Below are 25,489 nucleotides of genomic sequence, written 5' to 3'. Positions count from 1 at the left end.
GAACCTTGATACCATATATACAATAAATGTAAATAAACGACAAGGCATTTAAATACGTAAGTGAACAAAAAAGTCAGAAAGGAAATCCAGACAATGGTTTTAAGAGAATATAAAAGTATTTTCAAATATGAGGATGGGATGCATATGTAAGCTAAGAGGTGTGCTGGTCAGTTTAAATGTTTTTAGTTCTATCACATGTAATTTTCTCCGCACTAGACTTGTGCTTCCCCAAATGTCCATTTTCTGAAGACGCTCTAAGTCTCTACATTCATCAGACCATCATAAATGCCAGACCATTATCTTCAAGGAGAGTTCCCATCTGCTCAGGTTTTACTGGAGATCTGACTGGCCTGATCCTCAAGTTTTTAAGGATAGCTCTGTTTCCCTCCATCCCCATTGAAGAGGCTGGCCTGGGCCACTGAATGCAGCAACTCTTGTATTGCTGGTCTGTTATACTATCAAGAGAGTCAGTGATCTGAGTACCAATGATCAATACTCATCTTTCACTGCCTTATCTTAGGTCTTGTGTACAATTAAGTTTTGCCGCTTTAATTATGCTGGTATAGTTAAAGTGGTTAGTTCCCTACCCCAGCGCAGATGCAATTATACTAGTATTAATTATTCTAGTTTGGGAAGTGCCTATCAGCCTCCCTTACACCAGAGTAACTGTGTCTACACTAGGGCTTTTACCAGGAAAGCTATGTTAGCAGAAAATTACACCCCTAATAACTCGGTGTAGACCAACCCTTAAAGTGATATGAGTGTGATGAAACAAGCACAATACAGAATCTTAGAAGATTAGGGTTGGAAGAGACCTCAGGAGGTCATCTAGTCCAACCCTCTGCTCAAAGCAGGACCAACACCAACTAAATCATCCCAGCCAGGGATTTGTCAAGTCAGGCCTTAAAAACCTCTAAGGATGGAGATTCCATCACCTCCCTAAGTAACCCATTCCAGTGCTTCACCACCCTCCTAATGAAATACTGTTTCCTAATATCCAACCTAGATCTCCCTCACTGCAACTCCCTCATTGCTTCTTGTTCTGTCATCTGCCACCACTGAGAACAGCTTAGCTCCATCCACTTTGGAACCCCACTTCAGGTAGCTGAAGGATGCTATCAAATCTTCATTCATTCTTCTCTTCTGCAGACTAAACAAGCCAGTTCACTCAGCCTCTCCTGATAAGTCATGTGCCCCAGCCTCCTGATCATTTTCGTTGCCCTCTGCTGAACTCTCTCCAATCTATCCACATCCTTTCTGTAGTGGGGGCCCCAAAACTGGACGCAATACTCCAGATGTGGCCTCACCAGTGCCGAATAGAGGGAAATAATCACTTCCCTCGATCTGCTGGCAATGCTCCTACTAATGCAGCCCAATATGCCATTAGCCTTCTTGGCAACAACGGCACACTGCTGACTCATATCCAGCTTCTCATCCACTGTAATCGCCAGGTCCTTTTCTGCAGAACTGCTGCTGAGCCAGTCGGTCCCCAGCCTGTAGCAGTGCATGGGATTCTTCCTTCTTCAGTGCAGGACTCTGGACTTGTCCTTATTGAACCTCATCAGATTTCTTTTGGCCCAATCCTCCAATTTGTCTAGGTCACTCTGGACTTTATCCCTACCCTCCAATGTATCTACCTCTCCCCCCAGCTTAGTGTCATCAGAGAAGGCACTTTAGAGTCTTAAACCTTGGGTTGAGTGATGTAGCTATCTTTAGAAATTTCACATTAGTACCTTCTTTGTGTTCTGTCAAATCTGCAGTGAAAGTGTTCTTAAAACGAACATGTGCTGGGGATCATCCAAGACTGCTATAATATGACATGTATGGCAGAATGTGGGTAAAACAGAGCAGGGGACATACAATTCTCCCCTGAGGAGTTCAGTCACACATTTAATTAACGCATTTTTTTTTTTTAACAAGCGTCATCAGCATGTCCTCTGGAATGGTGGCCAAAGCATGAAGGGGCATACAAATGTTTAGCATATCTGGCACATAAATACCGTGCAATGCTGGCTACAAAAGTGCCATGCAAATGCCTACTCTCACTTTCTGGTGACATTGTAAATAAGAAGAGGGCAGCATTATGTCCTGTAAATGTAAACAAACTTGTTTATCTTAGCGATTGGCTGAACAAGAAGTAGGACTGAGTGGACTTGTAGGCTCTGAAGTTTTAATTGTTTTGGTTTTTAGTGCAGTCATGTAACAAAAAAAATCGACATTTGTAAGTTGCATTTTCACGAGAAAGATTGCACTACAGTACTTGTATGAGGTGAATTGAAAATTACTATTTCTTTCGTTTATTATTTTTACAGTGCAAATATTGGTAATAAAAATACACACTTTGATTTCAATTACAATACAGAATGCAATATATATGAAAATGTAGAAAAACATCCAAAATATCTAATAAATTTCAATTGGTTTCTATTGTTTAACAATACAATTAAAACTGTGATTAATTACGATAATTTTTTTATTTAATCACGTGAGTTAACTGATTAATCGAGAGCCTTCCTATTAATATAATTGGAATGTAACACGTCAGTCCTCAGACACTTCCCAAACCACCAAACCCACTCTAAAGTTGTTCTGACTTTGATGAGACTTTAATGTTTGCAATAATGTGTAACATAATTAAAACTGAACTCCTCCGAAAAGCATAAATGATAAATAAGTACTGATACAAAATGAGCAAACAATAGAATGTGTCTATAGCTAAAACAGATACATTTTAAACTAATTTAATCAAGTCTTATGTTACTTAATGAGATATTTACCTCTACAGTGGTTTCAGAGACAACCCTGCTGATTTTGCCTCTTTGCCATTGGTTCAGATCACGTATACGAATAGCACAGTACATATCACTTTCCCACTTCACTTGCTCAAACTTGGAATTTTCATAGATAGCAGCCATCTTTTCCTGTAAACTAACATTAAAAAAACCCATGATATCTAAACCAACTCCTCCCAAGACTAAAGACTTATCCAGTGGTTTGAGGAAGTATTTATCCAATTACTGCTGAAATACTATGTAATAACATTTCAGTAACTTTGTGGCAGGTACATAGTATTGGAAAGGTAGTAACTATGCTCTAACGTTACTATGCTCTCATAACCATGGAATTCTTTTCAGAAAACTCAAGCCTTTTATGTAGCAGCATTTCTAATCTATTCCTTCTGATACCTTCTTTTAATTTTCAAGAAGCAATATAGTCCCCCCCCATCCCCCTTTGGTACCATCAAAAATAGATCTGGAGGGAATCCAAGTAACGTGTATTCAAGAAAAAAGGAAATGGCCAGAAAGAGGCAGAAAAAAGTGATTGGCACAAAATGGCTTACTTCGTAGACAAACTTTTTTTAAATAGTCAGCAAAAATCTTATACAGCGATCAATGGCTAAGGAAGTTTGCTACATTAATATTATACAGTTGCTTTGAAGTCTTTACTTGAGGGATGTCTGAATTAGGTGAAATGACGGAGCTCAGTAAAAGATATAACCCAATTCATATACTTCTGTGGAATTCTTGAAAAACAACCCAACAACCCGTATTACAGCACATGGACAATAAATATCACTGGTTGTTACTGATACTACTTTAGTAAGATTACTAATGAAAGAACCAGGGAGGACATTTTGGTTTCTTTTGACAATGTTAAATTTCTCCAACCCCAATCCTTCTTACACTGAAGTCAACTGGAATCGCAATTTTAAAATGGGGGCTAGATCAAGCACTTGTGATGGGGTGTGCTCCCAGCACTGGCACTGCTAGAGATGAATTAGGCTAGGTGGACCCAATCAGCTAATTATGCTGGAGGCAGCTAATTAGAGAGAAGCTCACCTGTGCAGGACAGTTGGGGCTTCTACAAAAGACATAAAGTGGAAGAGGAGGGGGGTGTAGGGAAGGAATTTGGAGTCACTTCCCGGGGAAAGGAAGGTTTGTTTGGGAGGCTGTAGAGATAAGTTGCCTAAAGTTACTCCCTGGGAGGAGGGAGTGAAGAGACTGCAAACCCAGAGGAATGGGGAGAACAAGGAGGTATGGAAGCAGCTCAGGGAAAGGCAGGAAGGTGCAGGGAACAGACCTTGGCTGTTGTGTAGAGGGTCCCTGAGATGGAATCCAGAGTGAGGATGGGCCTGAGTTCCCCTGCCAGCCACTGCAGGTGTGTCATAGTGTGGCAGTGAAGCAGAAGACTGCCTGATGCTGCTGGAGAGCAGGAACTTTGATACGCTTCCCCTCCCTCCCCCAAAAGGGAAACCACAGTAGTGACCTTGCTGGACAGCTGAATCACAAAGAAGACAGCTGTAGCTCCCGAGAGCTAGAGAGGGACTGCAGAGGAGAAACTGATGGAGTGTAACCACTGGAAGTGGTGTGACCCTGACCGAGCTAATCCCTGAACCACCAGGAGGCAGCATCATTCAGCAGTGAGGATAGCAAGCTGTCACAGCACTATAAAATGTTTAACTGCATATGTATTTAGTGAAACATTTTATAGTGCAAATCTATTGCTTTCCACACTATGTTTACTGGAGGGAAGGGGGGGGGTAGGTAAAGAAAATGCAATAGCTTTGAAAACCAGAAACTGAGTACTGCTCCACTGTAAAAGAGTAGTGTTACAGTAGTTTGTTTCTTTTTTAATTGATTAGAGTGATAAGATACACTTTAAAGACAACTCCTAAGGCTTTAAAAATATTAACTGATAAAAATGCTTCTATTTTGCTAGTTCTTAGAATACCTTTTCAGTAACCTTTCTGACGACAGCCATTGTACAAAGATCTTATTTGGGGATACCACATGACTGATTCGCACTTGTAGTTCTTTGTTAGAAAGTGATCGTAAATCCTCGTTCTGTAGAGATTTTATGTTTTTAGAGTTTAAAATATCTAATATTTCGGTTTCAAAAATTTCTTCTAGAGAAGGATCCCATACTTCATTATGCTTTGTAGCACTACCTTTGGTGTATCTGTATGAAAATGAAAAATACAGTTTGAGATGGAGTTTATAGTTCAAAATTTTACTTCCACTCCCAATCTTAATATTAGTTCAGCGGTAAGGTGTGCTACTAAAATTTAGGCAACAGAAAAGGCTAACGCTAAAGGTCTCAGAAAACAAAAACAACGCCCCCAAAACAAGCAAGCAACTCCAGTGTTTCTGTAGGGTTACAGTAAGCCCTTCTGATAGTTTTTGCTTGCTTACTCTTGTTTTCTGCATAAAAGAGTTACTCACATTGTGCAGTAATGATGTTTCTTTGAGATGTGTCCCCCTGTGGGTGCGCCACTGTATGTGCGTTTGTGTCTCTGAGCCTCCGATCGGAAATTTTAGATAGCCGTGTCCATTCAGCCCGCACACGCTCTCTCCTTGTCTCATGGCTATCTAGTGCTGTGAATGTGAACTACCCTCAGTTCCTCCTCTACCGCAGAGTTCGTTCATGAGAACTCCAAAGTAGAAGGGTGGCTCATGGAGCATCCATATGGACACATATCTCAAAGAAGCAGTGTTATTGTACAAGGTGAGTAACTCTTTCTTCTTCGAGTAGTGTCCCTGTGAGTGTTCCACTGTAGGTGACTCCCTAGCAGTACTCCAGATGGAGCGTTGTGACTTCAGAGTCAAGTTTATTACTGATGTCAATACTGTGGATCTGAAGACAGCACTGGAAGCTGGTATGAGTAACAGAATAATGTTCTGTGAAAGTATAAGCAGGGCAGCAATTTGGATGTCTGCATATTTCTGTGATGGGGACATTTTAAATAAATGCTACAGAAGTGGAAATGGATCTCTTGGAGTGTGTTTGGACTCCAGATGGAGGTTGCAGATTACGAGGACGAAATCCATTTTGAGAGTCTGAATTGATATTAGCAAAAACAACGAGGAGTCCTTGTGGCATCTTAGAGACTAACAAATTTATTTGGGCATATAACCCACGAAAGCTTATGCCCAAATAAATTTGTTAGTCTCTAAGGTGCCACAAGGACTCCTCGTTGTTTTTGCTGATACAGACTAACACGGCCACCCCTCTGAAACCTTTGAGTTGATATTGCGGATCCCTTGGCTCTGTTTATTGCAATTGAGAGGAACAGTTTAGGAGATTTCCTGAAGTACTTTGTTCTGTCCAAATAGAATTATAAAGCTTTCCTGACATCAAGAGTATGTAATATTACTTCTCTGTAATGGTGAGGCTTTGGGAAGAAGGTGGGGAAGTGAGTAAGTTGATTCGTATGGAAGGACAAGATTACTTTGGGGAGGAACTCTGGGAGCAGTCTCAGTGTGACCTTGTCTTTAAAGAAAATTGTGAAGGGAGGGTGTGCCATTAGTACTGCTATTTCACCACTAGGAATGCTGTCTTCATGGACAGATACATAAGCGAGCACGTGGCCATGGGCTCAAAAGTTGCCTTTGTTAAGCCTCTGTTAGATTAAGGTCCCATGGTTGTGAGGGACATCTGATTTGTGGGTAGAGATTACTCACACGCTTGAGGAATCTCTTTGTTATCCGGTGAGTAAATACTGAATATTCCTCTATTTACTGGTAGAAGGCCATTATGGCCATAAGGTGTACTTTTAGTGAGCTGAGAGATAGTACCATCTTCTTGAGTTCTAGGATGTAGTCTAGTATTAATGGGAGAGAAGAGGATGCCAGGGTAATTTGTTTCAAATTACACCAGATTTGGAATCTTTCCCACTTTTGTACGTAAGTGTGATGATTTTACTGATTTTCTACTATGTAACAGCACCACTTTCACCGCCTCAGAGCAGGAGTTTTCTATGCATTAGAACCATCGAGGAGCCAAGCTTTGAGTCGGAGAACCTGTAGTGTCAGATGATGGATCTGTCTGGTGTTCTGAGAGAGGAGGTGAGAAAGGGAGGTGGTAGAATCTCCTTCCTTAGAGGTTTTTAAGGTCAGGCTTGACAAAGCCCTGGCTGGGATGATTTAACTGGGAATTGGTCCTGCTTTGAGCAGGGGGTTGGACTAGATGACCTTCTGGGGTCCCTTCCAACCCTGATATTCTAAGGGGCTGAAAAGTAACTGGTGGGCACTTTGCTAGCTTTGTTAGGAATGAGTACCATATTTGGTACCTCGGCCATGTGGGAACTCTCTCTTGGCATGGGGCTGAAGATGGGGCTTCCCTCTGCTTGTTGATGTAAAACATTGAGGCAGTGTCGTCTTTCAAGACCCGCACCACCTTGCCTGAGATCTGGGGAAGGAACACCTGGCAAGCCAAACATAATGCTCTGAGTTCTTCCTTGGACCAGAAGCCGAGCCTTGAGACTGTCGAGCTGGGCTCCCCACCTAGGTCTGATGCATCCGAAACCAAGCTTACTGACTGATATGGTGTGGCAAAGGGTCCCCCCTTTTATTACAGAATGCGGGTCACTCCACCAAATCAGTGGAGCCAGGGCGGCCAGTGGAACAGTGAGTACTGAGTCCAATTTGTGTCTGCCTGGAGAGTAGACCAACATCAGACACAACTGTAGGAGTCTGAGGCATAGCCACGTGTACTGTACCGCATAGGTACATGCTGCCATGTGACCCAACAGTTTGAGGCAAACCTGGGCAGTTGTAAGCAGGTGGGCTGTGACCTGGGCAATCAGGTCCAACATAGTTTGGAATCCGGCCTCTGGTAAATAGGACTTGGCGGAGTTGAGCACTGTCCCGATGAACTTTACTCTCTAAACTGGGACCAAAGTTGACTTTTGCTCATTTATTAACAAACCCAGCGCCTGAAAGGTGGCCCGCACTATGCCAATGCTGTGCTGAACTTGAGCCTGCGAGCGGCCCTTGATCAGCCAGTTGTCGAGATACAGGTAGACTTGTACGCCTCAAAGTCTGAGAAAGGCTGCAAGCACCACATACACTTTGTGAAAACATGTGGGGCTGCAGGCAGGCCAAAGGGAAGCGTGGTGAATTGGCAGTGGCTTTGACCCACCACAAACTTGAGGAATCTCCTGTGTCCATGGAAGATGGAGATGTGGAAATAAGTATCTTTCAAATTGTTAGAAGGGTCCCTGAAGAGGGACAGGGGAGGGGGCTGGAAAGGAGGGGTGGATGAAAACTGGAGGGTGTAACCAGCTGTTACAGTGCTGAGCACTGAACAGTCCAATATCATGTAAGACCATGCTGGGCGGAAGGGCAACAGGTGATTCAAAACAAACGGGGAGATGGATCCGGAATCAAGACTGGTATGCCTGCCTGGCCCCACCGGAGTATCTATGGGAGCTGAGTGTGAAGCTGAGGCAGAAGGTAAGGTAGGACAAAGTTTACAACTCTTTCCTTTCTTTTGTACGACTCCTGCCTGGAAGGCACTAGAAATCTGGACGCTGCTGAGGCCTAAAATGCTTCCTGGAGGCTGGGGTCATGTAAAGACCCAGGGAGCAAAGTGTGGCCCTCAAGTCTTTGAGGTCGTGAAGCTTGGAATCTGTCCGTTCAAAGAACAGGGAAGTACTCTCGAAGGGGAGATCCCTGGACAGATTGTTGCACTTTGTGAGAGAGGCCAGATGACTGGAGCCATGAACAATGCCTCTTAGTGACCACTGACAGCATTGTTCTGGCAGCAGAGTTTGCTGCATCCAGAGCTGCCTGGAAGGATATCCTGGCCATTCATCTTGCTTTCTTCCAGGATGGCCATGAACTCCTGCCTCAACTCCTGAGGCAGGGAATCCTTAAAATTTGGCCACTGAGTCTCACAGCTTAAAACTGTACCTTCACAACAGGGCCTGCTAGATAGAGATTTGTAACTGGAGGCTGCCCGTCGAATAAACCTTGCAGCCGAAGCGGTCCAGTCTCTTAGCCTCTTTATTTTTGAGACTAGAACTTGACTTGCCTGTCTGTCCTACCCATTTGCAGCTGACACCACCAGGGACCCCAGGGTGTGTGTGGGGGGGAATGCGAGTACAGATACTCAAAACCACTGGCTGGTATGTAGTACTACTTCTACGCCCTTTTTGAGGTAGGGAGCAGAGATAAAGGGGTCCTGCCATAGTGCCTTGGCAGCTCTCAACACCGCATCATTAACTGGCAGAGCCACTGTGGAGAGCGCCGCTGCAGCCAGGATATTAACTAAGCTGTGCGCAGACTCTTTCAGCTCCTCCACTTCCCAGCCCCAAGTTTGTGGCAACCTGCTTCAAGAGCTCTTTATGGGCCCTGAAGTTATCCGGTGGAAATGGGTTACTAAGGTCTGAGACTGCCTGACAAGGAGATGACAAGGAAGAGACCTGCGCCGGAGGAGGGGCTGCTGCTTCTTCCTTCACCTGCACCACTTCCATTGGGGCCACTTCTGGGACCTCGGTATCGGGGTCAGTACTGGAGTCAAGATCCGGTACTGGATGGGAGAAAACACCTGGCTCACCTCTTGGACACTACTGAGTATGAAGAGTGAGAAGGGGGCCCTGGTACTGGGGGAAACCCCCACAGGTTCCAATACTGCCACTGCATTGGCTGGTGGCCAAGCGGCGGTTCTGGGGCCGGTACCAAAGTCCTGTGCATAAGTTGGGTACCAGTACTTCTTCAGTGGGGCAAAGGATTCCTTTTTGGACTCCGAGGAGTATTCTTCCCTCTGAGACCATCGAGGCGCTGTAACTGCTTCCGCCTCCAGGCAGTGCCAGGGAACCAGTAACAGATGACAGGCCTGGGACCATGGAGGATTTTCCTCCGGACGGTGCCGTCATGGTCAGTGCCATGATGGAGCTCACTGCCCCTTGATCCCTTCTTTCCCCAGTAGCCCTGGCTAGAGGGGAGTCTTGGGGGGTGGGCGGGATCAGGAGAGACATCAGAACCTTTGCTGCCTTGAAAGCCTCTGGAGTCAAAGGGGCCCATGGGCACGAAGGCCCACGACTGCTCCTGGGAGTTGGAGGTGGGTCCTGGACTGGACTTGGTGCTTTAGTAGGAGTTGCCAGAGCCAAGAGGGGTTCTGGGAATGATGAGTGCTCCGGCAGGGGTCTCACTGTGCTAGTCACTCCCCACTTTGCCTTCTTCGGCACTGGGGATGCCCTCTCATGGTATGCTGTTTCTTATATTTCTTTCTTAGCAAAAGTGATGGAGAATGATGCTGGAAAAAGCATGGCGCTGGTAGAGTGCTTTGCATGGAAGCCAAAGTCCTTGGTGCCAATTCGAAGCAGCTTCGCTCTGAGTATTGTCTGAGGGCTGCCTCCAACAGTAAGGCCTTCAGACGAATCTCTCTATCTTTTTGAGTGCGTGATCTGAAGTCCCTGCAGATCTGGCACTTCTCCTTAATGTGAATTTCCCCGAAGCACCTTTGACAGCTAGAGTATGGGTATCTCACTGCCATGGGCTTGCCAAAGGAGGCACACGTTTTGAACCCTGGGGCATGCCCAGCCCCTACGATGAAAGTCCCTCGACGAAAGGAACCACTATTCACACTATATACACTAACATCAAGAACTATATATACTAACTACAAAAACTATACAATATACTACAAAATCCAAACCACTGGGAAAGAAGACTTGCAAGAGCAAGAAGGATTGTTCCAAGCAACTGTCACGGGCAGTAACAAGGAACTAAGAGGGTGTGGAACTGGTGGCACCCCTTATACCAGCACATACACAGGCAGCTCCGGGGGTGCTAGAGCTGGTCCTACAGATACAGTTATGGGAAAAATCTCTGGCAACTGCACACAGCATGCACATATCTAGCATGGAATGGACATAAGCAAGCACTCAAAGAAGTTAACTGCACTATTCACAGTATATAAAATTAAATGTATGCCTAAGTGTTTAAAGAATCCAGGTGAGAGTTTCTCCCAAGCACCAAATCCGGGTGGATAAAAAACAATGACTTTTAAAAATACATTTAAAAAATCTGATTTTTTTATTTAAATCTGATTTTTTTGATAAAATGCTTTGAGGAAAAAAACCTATCTATAGATAGTTTTAATTAAGATACATGATAGCTCAAAGATATCTCATCATGGAATAGGGATTATAAATTCTAATTCTATAGTATGAGACAATATAGTCATTTAATTTTAAGAACAGTTTTGTAAATGAGTTCCAATAATTCACAGATTAGGGAGCCAAATTTATGGAGTTCCAGGGGCTTCTGTATAGATTATTTAGGTTAATCTCTTTCTATCTACCCAATGGGACTCAGTGCTCAATCTAGAAGATACCATCAGAGATTCTTAGAGCTTTGCCGTTCTCAAACTGTGGATTTGTGTCTCCAGAGAAAACATGCTTGTTAACAGCAAAAATGTTTTTAAAATAAATAAAATGAATTAATGAATATATAGAGAGAGGTGAGAAATAAGAAGACCTCAACCCTATTCTCCCTCTGCAAATCTATGTACACTTACCTCTCCCTAAAAGTGCGAAGTTTCAAAAAGTTCAACGAATTGAAGATTGTTGGGGGTGGACTAGATCTGGAAAAGCAGAAGAAATCTGGAGATAAATGTGAGAAGGGAGGGACAGGCAGTAGAAGAAAAAGTGAAATTGTTTGAGCAGCATATTCCAGAAGTCTTGAGGTCTTTCTGAGTGTAGCCTTCATTGATTTGAGATCTACCATACCATTCTCTCACTAGAAGGGAAAACCTATAATGGCAGCAGGCCGTAAAAGAGATCCAGTTAGGGAATATTTTAATGAAGTTCCTCTACCTGTGGGTAAGACAGGCATGCGTGCAAAATGCAAACAGTGCAACAAAGAAATGCAAGGCCTGGTTACCGAATGAAACAACATCACGAGACGTGTTCCTTCTCAGGAGGAAGCTGCGTTGAAGATGATGAAAGGAACGTGTCTGAACATGCAGGATCTTCAGGTTGGTAAACTTTTTTATTTCATACTTCTTTCTTAAGGACTGCCTGCTTTCCTTCTGGAATATTCTTGAATTCTCATGTTTGAGGAAAAAAGATACTTGTTACTCTATAGTACTATCATTTTAGATGCAGCTGTGATAAAAAATAAATAGCGGAAATAGGCAGATCATCTTTTTACAATTTCACCTTTAAAATAGTACTGAGTGTCAGTGAATGCAATGAGTAATACTAAATGAGCAGTATGTTAAAAATAATTAAATAACTGCATTTATTTATTTTGTTTAGGAGAATCCATCCTCAACATACAGGATTCTGAAGACTATCCGCCTTCAAGATCACAATCATTTTCTATAGTTTCAGAGTTATCTGCCGATGACAGTGTTTCAGTCACATTGTGTATGTCACAGAGCCACAGTATCACCTGCAGCAATAAATAAATAAATCTCCGTCGTCCAGAAACAACCATAGATAAATTGGTGATAAGAACCAGCAGATTACAAAAAGAGGTAATTGATGAAAAAATTGCCCGATATGTTTATGCAACGAACTCGCCTTTCCATATGATTGAGAACCCACACTTCATTAACATGGTTGAGTCATTAGGACCAGGATACAGTCCACCCAACAGAGCAGATGTCACAGGCAAATTGCTGGATAAAAGTGTATGAAAGAGAAATTGAGCAGTGTGCAAAAAGGTCTAGAGGGTAAAATTATTAACCGGAATCTTGATGGGTGGAGCAATGTCCACAATGATGCTGTTGTATGTGCTTGTGTGACAACAGAAAAAGGGAATGTTTTCCTTACAGAAACAACTGATACATCAGGAAATGCACACAGAGCAGAATACTTACAAGCAGCAATTAGTAAAAGCTGTAACAAACTTTGGGGAAAAAATTCAAATGTCTTGTATGCAGCTTGGTCACAGACAATGCTGCAAATGTTTCCAAGATGAGAAGAAATTATTTAGAAGACAGTAGAGAGAGTCCCAAGCTAATAACATACAGTTGCACTGCTCATTTGATGCACCTCCTAGCCAAAGACTTCAGTGTTCCACAAATAAAGGCTAATGTTGTTGAAATTGAAAAATACTTCTGTAACAACCACTTTGCAGCAGCTGCTCTGAAAAAAGTGGGAGGAACCAAGCTAACGCTCTCACAAGACATGCGGTGGAACTCAGTAGTGGACTGTTTTGAGCACTATATCAAGAACTGGCCTAATCTGATGACAGTTTGTGAACGAAATTGTGAAAAAATAGATAGCACTGTCACAGCCAAAGTTCTCAACATTGGGCTTAAGAGAAATGTTGAACACATGTTGAGTACCCTGAAGCCTATTTCTGTAGCCTTCAACAAAATGCAGGGAAATAGCTGTTTTATTTCTGACGCTGTTGAAATCTGGAAGGAACTGAGTGAGATCTTAAAAAGACATATGCAATGACAGAGTTAAATTACAAGAGTTAAAAAAACGAATGGGACAAGCACTATCGCCAGCTCATTTTCTTGCAAATATTCTCAATACTCTGTATCAGGGTCAAACCTTAACTGCTGCTGAAGAAGAGGAGTTGCCATGACATGGACATCCAGTAATCATCCCTCCATAATGCCAACTATAATAAACTTCAGAGCTAAGGGTGAACCATTCAAGAAATATATGTTTGCTAATGATGTTTTCAAGGAAGTCCGACCAGTGAACTGGTGGAAGTCACTTATGCACTTGGATTCAGTGATAATCTCACTTTTAACAGCAGTAGCTTCTTCTGCCGGTGCAGAAAGAATATTTTCTTCCTTTGGACTAATTCATTCCAAATTGAGAAACTGTTTGGGACCTGAAAAAGCAGGAAAGCTTGTTTTTCTTTTCCACATTATGAACAAACAGGAAAATGAAGGTGAAGACGACTGAGTTAGCTGAGGAAGCCAATATTTTAAGTTTCTCATGTTGACCTGGCTGACACAGTCGATTTAATTTTTTTTTAATTTCATTTAACTGTTTTAGTTAAAAATAATTTTAACAAAAACAAACCTGATTTTAAAAAAACTTGAATGTTTAAATTCAAAAATTCATATGCTTGTTTTGTTAAGATATTATAGGTTTGCTGTTGAAGAAAAAAATCCAGAATACATAACATTGTTGTTTTAGTTAAATAAAACAATTGAAATGTCTGTCTGGCGATGTTCTCCTCCTAATACAGCATGGCAAGAAAATCCTCCAAATATTAATGATTAACCTGCTGAATTGGAGATAGTTCACCTCCCAATGACTTCATAAATGTCTGCTTCAATTACCTTTAGTAAATGAAATAACCAAACAATCATTCATTTTCTGATATAGCTGTAAAACTAATCTGAAAAGTTTTCAAAATAAATCATTTAAAAATGCATAGTGTGTACCTTCTAAAAATGAAACCTACCTCTATCTCTGAGTTGTGAAGAATACGTATTAAGGTTATAACAACCAACAAGAAGGTATTCTGTCCAAATGAACTTGTAACATAGTTTTAGTTATAGAGGAAACAAACTTCTATCAGCTATCTTGCTATAGTCAGTATTGTATTTAAAATTTGGGTGTATTTGGATAATTTAATGGTCAGTTTGCACCATTCACCACTTTTTTTTATTACATACATTTATCTTCACTAATGGAAATTCCAGTCAGAATGGAAAAATTATGACAAATGAGCTGCATAAATAATAGGTTACAGTTAATAAGGTTTATATATACGAGGGAAACAATGCCAGCTAAAAAGAGACAAAAATCAAGTGAAAAATTCAAATGGAAAAGGAGGGAAGAAAAAATGGCCATACTGCTATCTTGCTTTTTGGTAGGTAATTGTGACACTGAGCAAGGGTTAAACAATCAGCAGGCTAAGTGACCTAAAAATCAACCTTTAGGGACATAAGAAAATTATTGAAATGGTAAACAGGGCCATTTCTTGTAAATAGCTAACGAAGTCACGTTAGATAGACTAGAGCTTTGAAATGTAAACCTATATTGTTAGAGAATTAGAAGTAAATACAGATTGTATTTGTCTGTGTTTACCTATATCTGTTAGAAGTTAACAATGTGATCTCATTAGTTTGTAGATGACAAACTTCTGTTCCTGTCTGTTACTATATTCTATTGATTCAGGGATTAAAAGGGAATATTAGCAATTAGATTAAATGTGTGATGTTATAATATCATTGTCTTTATTTCTCTTTCAAGTTTGTAGTAAACTATCAATAAACAGCTTGAATGTTAATTACCATATGCTAATGAGTGCACTTAGGAAATAGGGATTTTACTTCAAAGCAACAATGTGCATTACCTATTCTTCATCGAAGGAATGCCTGCTGTGTTATCTGCTGTCAAGAGGCTATTAGCACACAAGAGAACTATAAAAGGAAGCTTCAGGACTGATCCTTACCACCACAGATCTCATTAACCTTTGTCAAGGGAAGTTCAAACTGTGAGACTGAGGTCTCCAGGTACCTTGGATTATCCCTGCCAATTCTCATGGAAGAATCTGAACAAACTTTACACATGGACTGCCTATTGGACTATAACTTTTAAATTGATTCCAGAAAGACTTTCATAACTCAGCAACCTCGCCATCTCTCCAATGAAACTGACATAAAAACTTTATTCATTTCTGTATGTATAATAATCTTTAACCACAGTACTCTTTTTTTTTTAATCTTAGATTAGTTAATAAGAATTGGCTGTAAGCGTGTATTTGGTTAAGATCTGAAATATTCATTGAACTGATGGGTAATGTGTCTGATCTCATGGGATTGGTACAACTTTATACATGGTGAATAAGTTTTTAAGTAATCCTCACCATATTTGAGTTGGCTGTCTGGGTGGGAACCCAGGACTGGATTGCTTAAGGACAGCTGTATTTTTCATTTCTTGGTAATCAGTAAGGTATTATAGAAGCTGTTTGATTACTGGCTTGGTGAATCTAATTATTAGAATAAACCACCAGTTCTGGGGATCGTCTGCCCCATTCTTTCAAGTTTGCCCTGAGTGAGCAGTCTCAGTTTGGCCCCTCCAGCAACCATGGTCACAGTAATACAATACAATTTCATATGTAGCTTCACAGCAAATTCCAGGAGCATGTCCACTTGCTGAACTACAGCAGCAGTAAATAGTCAAATGGCGAAAAAATAAATAACTTTGTTGTGTGAAGTTAAATTAATTCCATTTAGGTGCCTAACTTATGTAACACAAATTAACAAATTTGGCCAATATACAGAAAATGTTTACTCTACTATGATCTATAGATACACTTATGCCCTGGCAGATGACAATCCATCTAGTCACTTCCCCAAGAAGTAACTAAAATGACTATTTCTATTAGAAAACATTTTTGTTTAGTGGCTTTCTTATAAATTATTTGTTTTTACCAAGAAAACTGAGACTTTGTAACATATTTAAATTATCTTAATTCAATTAGCATTTAAGACTAGGATGAAACACCTATAATAGTTAACGTTTACCTCCAATACCTTAACCTGCTATTTTTCGTCTAGTTAAAGACTACTCAAAAACACTCATCAAAAAGTATAAATCTCTAGCTGTTGCATTTTTGCTTAACAATAGTGTTTTATTAACATATAGACAATGTCATCAGTGTCAGCTGGAAAATCCAGACTCAGACAATTCCAATCCCCCCCCCCCGCACCACACACACAACAGTAGATTATAAATAGAATACTTGCCCTAGCACATAAGATGCTAGCTCTTCTTTAACTAGCTGACTGTTGAGACTAGAGGATCTCTTTCCAAGAACATCTGGGGAGTCAAAGAGTTCAACCGATAGAACATTATCTTGTGATACACCTCCAAAACAGATAAAGATAAAGCTTAATTTAAAAAGTGTCCAGTAACGACAACAGTGAGAAAGTTTGTAGTCTGAGGGGTGAGAGAGGGTGTACAGGTGGGCAGAGGCAGATAGAACATTGAAAAATGTAAATCTACCAAGGTCTGATCTGCAAAATAAAAACCACATCCAGTTTTAACGCAAATTCTTTAGACAGTCCCAACTTTACACCCATATCCATTAAAGATTTTTTTTGGTGGCTTCTACAACATTATGACCTAACAGCTAACTATTGCTCAAAGCTTCATTTATTAGGCAGTTTCCACATTAATTTTTTGGTACTGACTTATATAAGAATTCCCATCTCACATAAAGTTACACTTTACCAAAAACAATAATGGGAAAAATCCCACGGAACAGACATGATTTGAAATTCAGCAGCACATAGTATTGGCCTGTTTCAGAGGAGCAGATCACCCAAATCTCCTCCTGTGGATAGCGAAAGCCATGAATAATAAGCATCTCTGAAATTAAACCCTACACATTAACGCAAACCAGTGTTTACACCACTTAACACTCACATTGCCCACATGGAACTGAAGACATAAATGGTGTTGTAATTTGGCTTTCAAGTCTATAAAGTTTCATTGCAATTACATTACATTTGGAAACTCTCAGCCAATCACGTTACTTACTGCAAATATGAATGTTCTTATTTTTTTAGGTTTCAGAGTAACAGCCATGTTAGTCTGTATCTGCAAAACGAAAAGGAGTACTTGTGGCTCCTTAGAGACTAACAAATTTATTTGAGCATAAGCTTTCGTAAGCTACAGCTCACTTCATCGGATGCAAAGCTTATGCTCAAATAAATTTGTTAGTCTCGAAGGTGCCACAAGTTCTCCTTTTCTTTTTGCTTATTTTTTTAAGGTCAGGTTTTTAAGGTCAGGCTTAACAAAGCCCTGGCTGGGATGATTTAATTGGGGATTGGTTCTACTTTGAGCCGGGGGTTGGACTAGATGACCTCCTGAGGTCCCTTCCAACCCTGATATTCTATGATTCTTTGGTAAAAGGGCAGATCTATCAGCAAACTTGAGGGGGAGTAATTATAATAGAGTGGATTTCTCTCATTTAACATATGAAAGTATTTACTTTATTTGATATGCGATGATCTGAATATGCACAATGATTATTTATAATTATTTAACAATATTAGTTATGTAATAGACACACTACTGATAACTTACTAATGACTGAGCACAGCATAAATTTAGCTTGAGTCATTTCTTCAAATCTTTCCTTTGCTTCCCTACTCCATTCATTTCCTCCTTTATAGGATTCAATATGAGCCAGCTTGCTCCTGATGGCCTAAGTAATAAATCAAATTAGATACCTGTTATCACATATCCACAGTATGCATTTAGGGCCAAATCCTTGTCATAAAAGGGAGCAGGGTGGCATAAGGAACCCGCTTACTGCCCAGTGTGGGCTAAACATATCGTGGGCTTCAGTGAAAGGAGAAAGGCTGCCACTGGGAGGTTAGCACCCCTCATTCTGCACAGGTGGGTAAACAATGGGTACAACTTTCACCTCATTGTGTTGATTTAAATGGAATTAGTGGGCTGAGTCAAAGATAGTGCAGTGATAGGGTCATGGCGAAACACTAACAAATTAGCCATTCTTTGGATTTTTGAGTACAGAGATCTTGGCCTGCATAGTCTTATGGCAAACATGCTAGAAAATTCATGTCAAAGGCTGGAGAGTTCGGAAACATATTAAATAGGATGTGCAAAAGAAAAAGGATAAAAAAGGCATTTTGAAATTGAATGATTATGCAAAACAATCAAAACTTATCAAGTCTCTTTTACAGAGAGATATTGTTAGTCTCTCTTATTTTGTCAAACAATCCTTCTTAGCAGAGAGAAAAAGTATTAGTTCTGTTGCTGAATTTTGAACTGACCCTGTGAGTTGGTGTTTACTTTTCCAGCTTTGGACAAGACAGTGTGTGGGGCCGGTGGGGGAAGAGGGGGAGAGAAGGAGGGGACAGAAGAGATACAACAGTAAAGCTGGGGGGAGAAAGGACAGTTACAATTACATATTTTGTAACTGGTGCTCTTCCAGATGTGCTGCTCATGTCTATTCCATTCTAGGTGTGTGAGCTCGCTACATGCACCAGTGCCGGAAGTTTTTCCTCTCAGTAGTATCCGTAGGGGATTGGCTCTGGCAATCTCTGGAGTGGCACACATACACTGCGGTATACAGGGCGCCGCCGGCTCCTCCCACCCTCGGTTTCTTCTTGATGGGAACTCCGACAGTGGGGAAGGAAGGCAGGTCATGGAATAGACATAAGCAACACATCTCAAAGAATAACAGTTACAAAAAAAGGTAACTGTCTTTTCTTCTTAAAGTGCTTGCTCATGTCCATTTCATTCTAGGTGACTCCCAAGCAGTACCACCAGAGACAGGGAGGAGTTCATGGATGTATAGACTGCAACACAGCCCTGCTGAACCCAGCGTCATCTCTGGCCTGCTGGGTGATGGCATAATGCATGGTAAACGTGTGCACTGAAGACCATGTCATGGCCCTCCAGATGTCCTGGATAGGGACATGGGCTAGGGAGGCCGCCAAGGATGCTTGCACTCTGGTCGAGTGGTCTTTCACAATCGACGGTGGCTGGGTCTGAGCCAGCTCATAGCAGGTATGCATGCCAGGAGGTGATCCAGTTTGAGATCGTCTGAGAGGACACAGGAAGGCCTTTCATTCTTTCCTCTGTTGCTACGAAAAGCTGACTCAATCTGTGGAATGACTTGATGCACTCCAGATAGAAAGCCAGTACACATCAAACATCCAACATGTGTAGCCGCCTTTCCTCGCTAGAGGAGTGCAACTTGGGGCAGAACACCGAGAAGATGTCCTGGTTGACGAGGAAGGAGGACACTACCTTGGGCAGAAAGGTCAGATGGGGCCGCACTTGTACCTTGTCTTTGTAAAAGATGGCGTATGGTGGCTCCGATGTGAGGGCCCTCAGTTCAGAGACCCTCCTCACTGAGATAATGGCCACCAGAAAAGCCACTTTCCACTAGAGATGAGAGAGGGAGCATGAGGCCAAAGGCTCAAAGGGTTGGGCCAGTGAGCCTCGAGAGGACCAGGTTGAGATCCCATTGGGGAACCGGGTCTCTGATCGGCAGAAAGAGCCTTTCCAGGCCCTTCAGGAACCTGATCATCATGTCATGTGAAAACACTGATTGATTTTGAATATGCAGGTGGAATGCAGATATGGCCACCAAGAGGACCTTGATAGAGGAGAAAGCGAGGCCCTGATTCTTCAACTGGAGCAGGTAATCCAGGATGGACTGGGGAGATGACTGGGTTGGACAGATACCCCGCTCCGCCGCCCAGCAGGAGAACCGCTTCCATTTAGCCAGGTACGTAGCTCTAGTTGAGGGCTTCCTACTTTCCAAGAGAATCTGCTGCGCTAGATTGGAGCAGGCCTGCCCCTCTGGCTTTAGCCACACAGCAGCTAAACAGTGAGGTGAAGCGGGGTGAGGTTCAGATGCAGGAGCTGACCATGGTCCTGGGACAGGAGATCCAGGCATTCAGGCAGTGGCCACATGGTGGCTACAGCTAGGTCCATGAATGTGCCTTACCAGTGTTGGCGAGGCCACGCTGGGGCGACCATGACTTTGTCCCTCTTGATCTTTGACAGGACTCTGCTGATAAGAGGGTGTAGTAAGAAGAGGGCCTGAAACATAAGCCCATGTATCAGAGCCTGGTAAGAGGCCTGAGCTAAAGTAGTCAAAACTTTGCTGATACAGTATAAAGCGAAGTTAAGCTGAGAGCAAGAGGCAGGCTCTGCTCACAGAATCTGGCAAGAACAGGGCTGATATTGCAGAAACACATATTCCTAGGAGATGCGAGGCACAAAGCACTCACAGAAGCACATTCCAGAAGGGTGGTACCAGAACACCTCGATACCAGTACATTCCCCAAAAATAATAGGAACATGCTGGCCCATCTTAAGGATAAGGTCAGGATGACAGCATGATGAATAGAAATGTTTTGATCAAACCAACATGTACAAGGCAATGGGTGGCACCCTGACATGTCAGGGTCAATACATAATTTGTTTGTATCTGTGTATTAAGATGTACCTCAGAAGGAGTGTCTTTGGCCAGCCTAGAGAGCAGTTGGAAGTCCTGCCACTGACTGAGCTGCATTTATTGTCACAGGCATACATGTCTTAGTATCTTCGTAGAGCCTGCCAGGTGCTATTACTGTGCTGTGTCGACAATAAACCTGGCCGGGCACCTTCGCACCTGAATGGATTTTGTGGTCATTGCATGGTTCGCTCAAGGTCTGCAGTGCCACCTATCTGCGCAGAGGTGGAACACCACACAGGGAGAACACACACTCAACCAAACATTTGACAACAGAGGGATCGGTGGGAAAGCATACAGCAGATCCTCTGCCCATGACAGGAGAAACACGTCTGAAAGGGTGCACTTGCATAGACCCTGCAGGGAGCAGAAACACCCACATTTCTTGTTCTGTTTGGTGGCGAACAGGTCCACTCGGGGAGCCCCCCACCTACGGAAGATAATCCGGGCAACCTTGAGATGGAGCACCCACTCAAGGTGAGACAAAAGGACCTGCTGAGGTGGTCTGCCAGTATGTTGTGAAAGCCACGGAGATGCGCTGCCTTCATATGGATTCTGTGCTGGATACGGAAATCCCACAGATGGACGGCTTCCTGACAAAGAGCCGATGATCACACACTCCCTTGTCTGTTCACACAGAACATGAAGGTTGTGTTGTCTGTCAGGACTTGCAGCACTTGACCAGACAGCTCGGGAGAGGAAGACCCCACAAGCTAGGGGGATGGCCCTGAGCTTTTTGACGTGTATGTGCAGCACACGTTCCTCCAGGGACCAAGTTCCCTGGGTCTGCATTGTCCCAAGATGTGCCCCCCATCCGAGGTCTGAGGCATCCGATATCAGCGAGACCCCAGGCAGAGGATTTGCAAATGGCACTCCTGCCATCACCCCCTTTGGGTTGCACCACCACTTTAAGGAAGTGAGTATGCTGCTCGGGATCCCAACCACCTTGTCCAGGTGATCACTGGACGGGGAGTAGGCCTTTGCCAGCCACAGCTGGAGGGGATGCATTTTGAGCCTTGCTTGGTGGACCACATAGGTACACGCTTCCATGTGGCCTAGAAGTCTGATACAGATTTTGACTGTGGTGATCTGGTGCATGAAGAGGTCGGTAATTACCTTTGACATCGAGTCAAACCTGTCCTGCGGAAGAAACATCCTGGCATCGGTAGAGTCTAGCACTGCACCAATTAACTCTATCCTCTGGACTGGGACAAACGTGGACTTTTGCTTGTTTATCAACAGGCCCAGAGTTGGGCACGAGTCCTGCAGCACTTTGACATTGCACTGGACTTGGAGCAGCCCTTGATGAGCCAGTCATCGAGATAAAGGTAGATCTGGATACCCTGAAGTCTGAGGTAAGTGGCCACCACAGACATGCATTTGGTAAACACCCTTGGCGACGTTCCAAGGCCAAAGGGAAGTACCATAAACTGGTAGGGAGCGGTCCCCACCAGAAAACATCTGTGCCCTGGGAATATTTATATATGAAAATAGGCATCCTTCAAATCGAGAGTGGGATACCAGTCTCCCAGATCCATGGAAGGGACGATGGAGGCCAGGGAGACCATGCAAAACTTCAACTTCTTGAGATATGTGCTGAGGTCCCACAGGTCCAGAATGGGGCGGAGACTGCCTTTGGCCTTCGGAATGAGAAAATACCAGGAACAGAAAGAACCCCTTTCCCTTTCAATGCACAGGTACTTCCTCCACTGCTCTGACTTGTATAAGGGCCTGTACCTCCTGTCTGAGCAGCTGCTGGTGAGAAGGGTCCGGCAGAGGAACAGGGAAGGGGAGTGGGAGGGAAGATAAAAATAAACTGCAGAGTATACCCCACTGCCACCGTGCTGAGGACCCACCAGTCCGTAGTTATTGTGGTCCAAGCAGGGAGGAAAAAAGAAAGGTGGTTGGCAAAACAAAGAGGAGGAGGATCCAGCTTGAAGTCTGGGATGTCGCCTTCGGGTGCACCTTCAAAATGCCCGCTTGTTCCCTTGAGGGAAGTAGGATGAGCCTGGCTGTGAGGTTGAGCCTGTCTGGTGGCCATGGTGGCGCATGTAGCCCTTGGTCTTCTTATGATAGGGTTCTGATCTCACCTGACTGGCAGATCTATGAGGTCGCTGTGGCTTGAACCTCTTTCTAGCAGGGGCTGGCATGTAGAGGCCAAGGGACTAAAGGGTAGTCCTAGAGTCCTTTAGCCTATGTAATTTTGTGTCCGTTTGCTCCACCAACAGGGCAAGGTTGTCAAAAGGGAGGTCCTGTAGTGAGAGTTGGGCTTCTGTGGCCAGCCCAGAAGCCATCAGCCACGATGCCCGTCTCATCGCCACCACCGCGACCAGGGACTTCGTGGCCGAGTCCGCTGCATCTGACGTGGCCTGGAGGGAGGTCCTCGCCACCATTTCCCCCCCCTCACCCCCAAGGACAGCCAGGAACTCCTAGCTTTGAGCAGGGGATTGTACTAGATGACCTCCTGAGGTCTCTTCCAACCCTAATATTCTGTGATTTTAACTCTGTCTTGGACTCCTCGGGCAGCATGTCTGTGAACTTGGTGATAGACTGCCAAACATTAAAATCATATCTGCCAAGGAGGGCCTAGTGGTTAGCCACTGTGACCTGGAGGCTGGCAGATTAATAAACCTTCCTCCCAAACAAATCAAGCCTCTTGCCATCTTTATTCTTGGGAGTAGGGCCGGGTTGTCCCTGCCTGTGTCTCTCATTGACTGCAGATACGAGGGAATTTGGGGCAGGGTAAGTGTACAAATATTCAGATCCCGTAGCAGGGACACAGTACTTCCTCTCCGCCTGCCCAGAAATGGGCAGGAGGGAGGAAGGGTTTTGCCAGAGGGCTCTGACCAGCTTTGCCATCCCCTCATATACAGGAAGTGCCACCCTGGTTGGGGCTACCGTGGCCAGGATGTCGAACAGGCCATTGGAGGGTTCCGCTAACTTCTCTGCCTGTAAGCCCAGGCTTGCTGCCGCCACCCTCTTAAACAGCTTCTGGTGTGCCACAGCTTCATCCATAAAAATTGACTGGGATGGTCCTGCCACTGCCTCATCGGGCAATGACGATGAGGAGGGGGGAAGGGTGGGTGAGACTTCCACCTCTGGATTAGCCTCCGCCCCAGTAGGAGGCTCCTGGGCACTGCACTCTAACCCCATGTCCGATGCCAGGGGAGGGTGGGAGATGGTCGCTGATCTCCTGTCTGACGCGCCTGACACAGAGCACTGGACTAGAGTCCCCAGTGCCCATGGAAGCCCCATGGGTTCCAGAACTGCCATGGGGGAGACCACTGACCCTGGGGCCAAGCACCGGCTGGCAATACCAGAGTAACTCCTCCGTGCTTGGCTGAGAGCGACTGGTTCAAAGGGCCTGATGCCTCTTCCTCTTCATCCAAAGAGAGTGAACGACGCCCCGGGGACCACCGTGTTGCTGATGAGGCTTCGGAGTTGTCCTCCTGATGGCTTCCATGCCGCTCACTACAGGAGGACCAGTATCGGGTATCAGAGTCTCGACAACAGCTGCTCCGACGCCAGCGGTGGAGCTCGGCCGATCGACGGCAGGAATCCAGCAATCGACGCCTAGAGCACCTCGAGCAGTACCGAGGGTCTGGCGATCGGGAATGAGATGGTGACGAGCGACACCTAGATGAAGTCAGTTGGCACCGCAGACGCGTTGATGTCCCCCTCGATGCCAGGGATCTGCAGCGTTGTGGCTCCACTGGGGACCTGTGCCCTGGGGAGCAATGTCTCCCGTCTGGAGACCGGTGTGTCTCAATCCCGTGCTGGTTTATGGGCAAGCAGTGCCATCCCACGGGGAACCAGTACCATAAGTCCTCCCACGAGTGATGCCGGGATCTCCGGTCAGCATGGGCAGGTTGGAAGCACGTCCCCAGGGATTGACGCTTCAATGTCGACCACCTCGGTGTCAGGGAGCGATGCCACACCGACGGGGACCGCAGTGCAGGTTCCAGCGCTGGCTTCCCCTTAGAGACAGCCATGTCAGAGCGAGGTATTGGTGGCACCAGCAAAGAATGCCTTTGGCCGCATGAAAGGCCACCAGGGTTTATGGGACTTCCAAGAACTTAGGACCTCTTCCACTAGATGGAGTGGGCAGTGGGTCCATTGGAGGGCTGGAGGGTCTGGCTGGGGGTGTCTATGCTAGACTGGGGACTGGAGAGCTGCTGTCCCTCAGGGTCTGTGCTCCTCTGCAGCCTTCGCCCTCACCCTGCGTGGAGCTGGGAGTGCCCTCTGTCCTGGTGCTTCTTAGGCTCTTTCACCGGTACCGGCAACTGGGACCAGCATTGGGAACTTGGTGCCAAAGGCGCACTTCACACCAATGCACGCGGTGACTTCGGCAGCTCGGAGATGGGCCCAAGGGCCAACTCCATGAGGAACACTCTCAACCTTATGTCCCACTCCTTTTTGGTTCTTGGCTTGAAAGTCTTGCAGGTTCGACCCTTGTCACGGATGTGGGCTTCACCCAGACACTTCAAGCAGCTTTGATGCGGGTCATTAATTAGCCTGGGCTTTGGACAGCGCTCGCACAGCTTAAAGCCTGGGGAACGGGGCATGACCCGGCCCTCGGCGAAGTACCAAGAGGGGACTATCTAAGTTAACTGCTACTAACACTAAAACACAAAAAGAACCACTTAAGCAACTATTTACACACAACGCAAAAGGAAACCACTGGGTAACGCAACACTTGCTGAGGCAAGGAGCAGTTCCAGCACTGTCACTGGCAGTAAGAAGGAACTGCGGGAAGGGGGAGCCAGTGGTGC

The 25,489-nt window shown here is 44.4% G+C and overlaps 1 protein-coding gene across 1 annotated transcript in view; it reads right to left on the bottom strand.

Annotated features, from left to right (window-relative positions):
- The window catches only part of RNF17 (ring finger protein 17), a 200,654-nt gene that overhangs the window by 75,107 nt on the left and 100,058 nt on the right, over positions 1–25,489 (bottom strand). Inside the window, exons 22-25 of the mRNA XM_077805985.1 lie at positions 17,807–17,927; positions 16,462–16,582; positions 4,732–4,959; positions 2,778–2,928 (exon numbers count right to left, since the gene is read on the bottom strand). Coding sequence (XP_077662111.1) covers positions 2,778–2,928; positions 4,732–4,959; positions 16,462–16,582; positions 17,807–17,927 — 621 coding nt within the window. The remainder of the gene's footprint in view (positions 1–2,777; positions 2,929–4,731; positions 4,960–16,461; positions 16,583–17,806; positions 17,928–25,489) is intronic.

Source organism: Eretmochelys imbricata, chromosome 1 (assembly GCF_965152235.1).
Source record: "Eretmochelys imbricata isolate rEreImb1 chromosome 1, rEreImb1.hap1, whole genome shotgun sequence".
NCBI lineage: Eukaryota > Metazoa > Chordata > Testudines > Cheloniidae > Eretmochelys > Eretmochelys imbricata.
The sequence above is the reverse complement of the archived record's forward strand: the minus strand, read 5'-3'. Positions and strand labels throughout refer to the sequence as shown.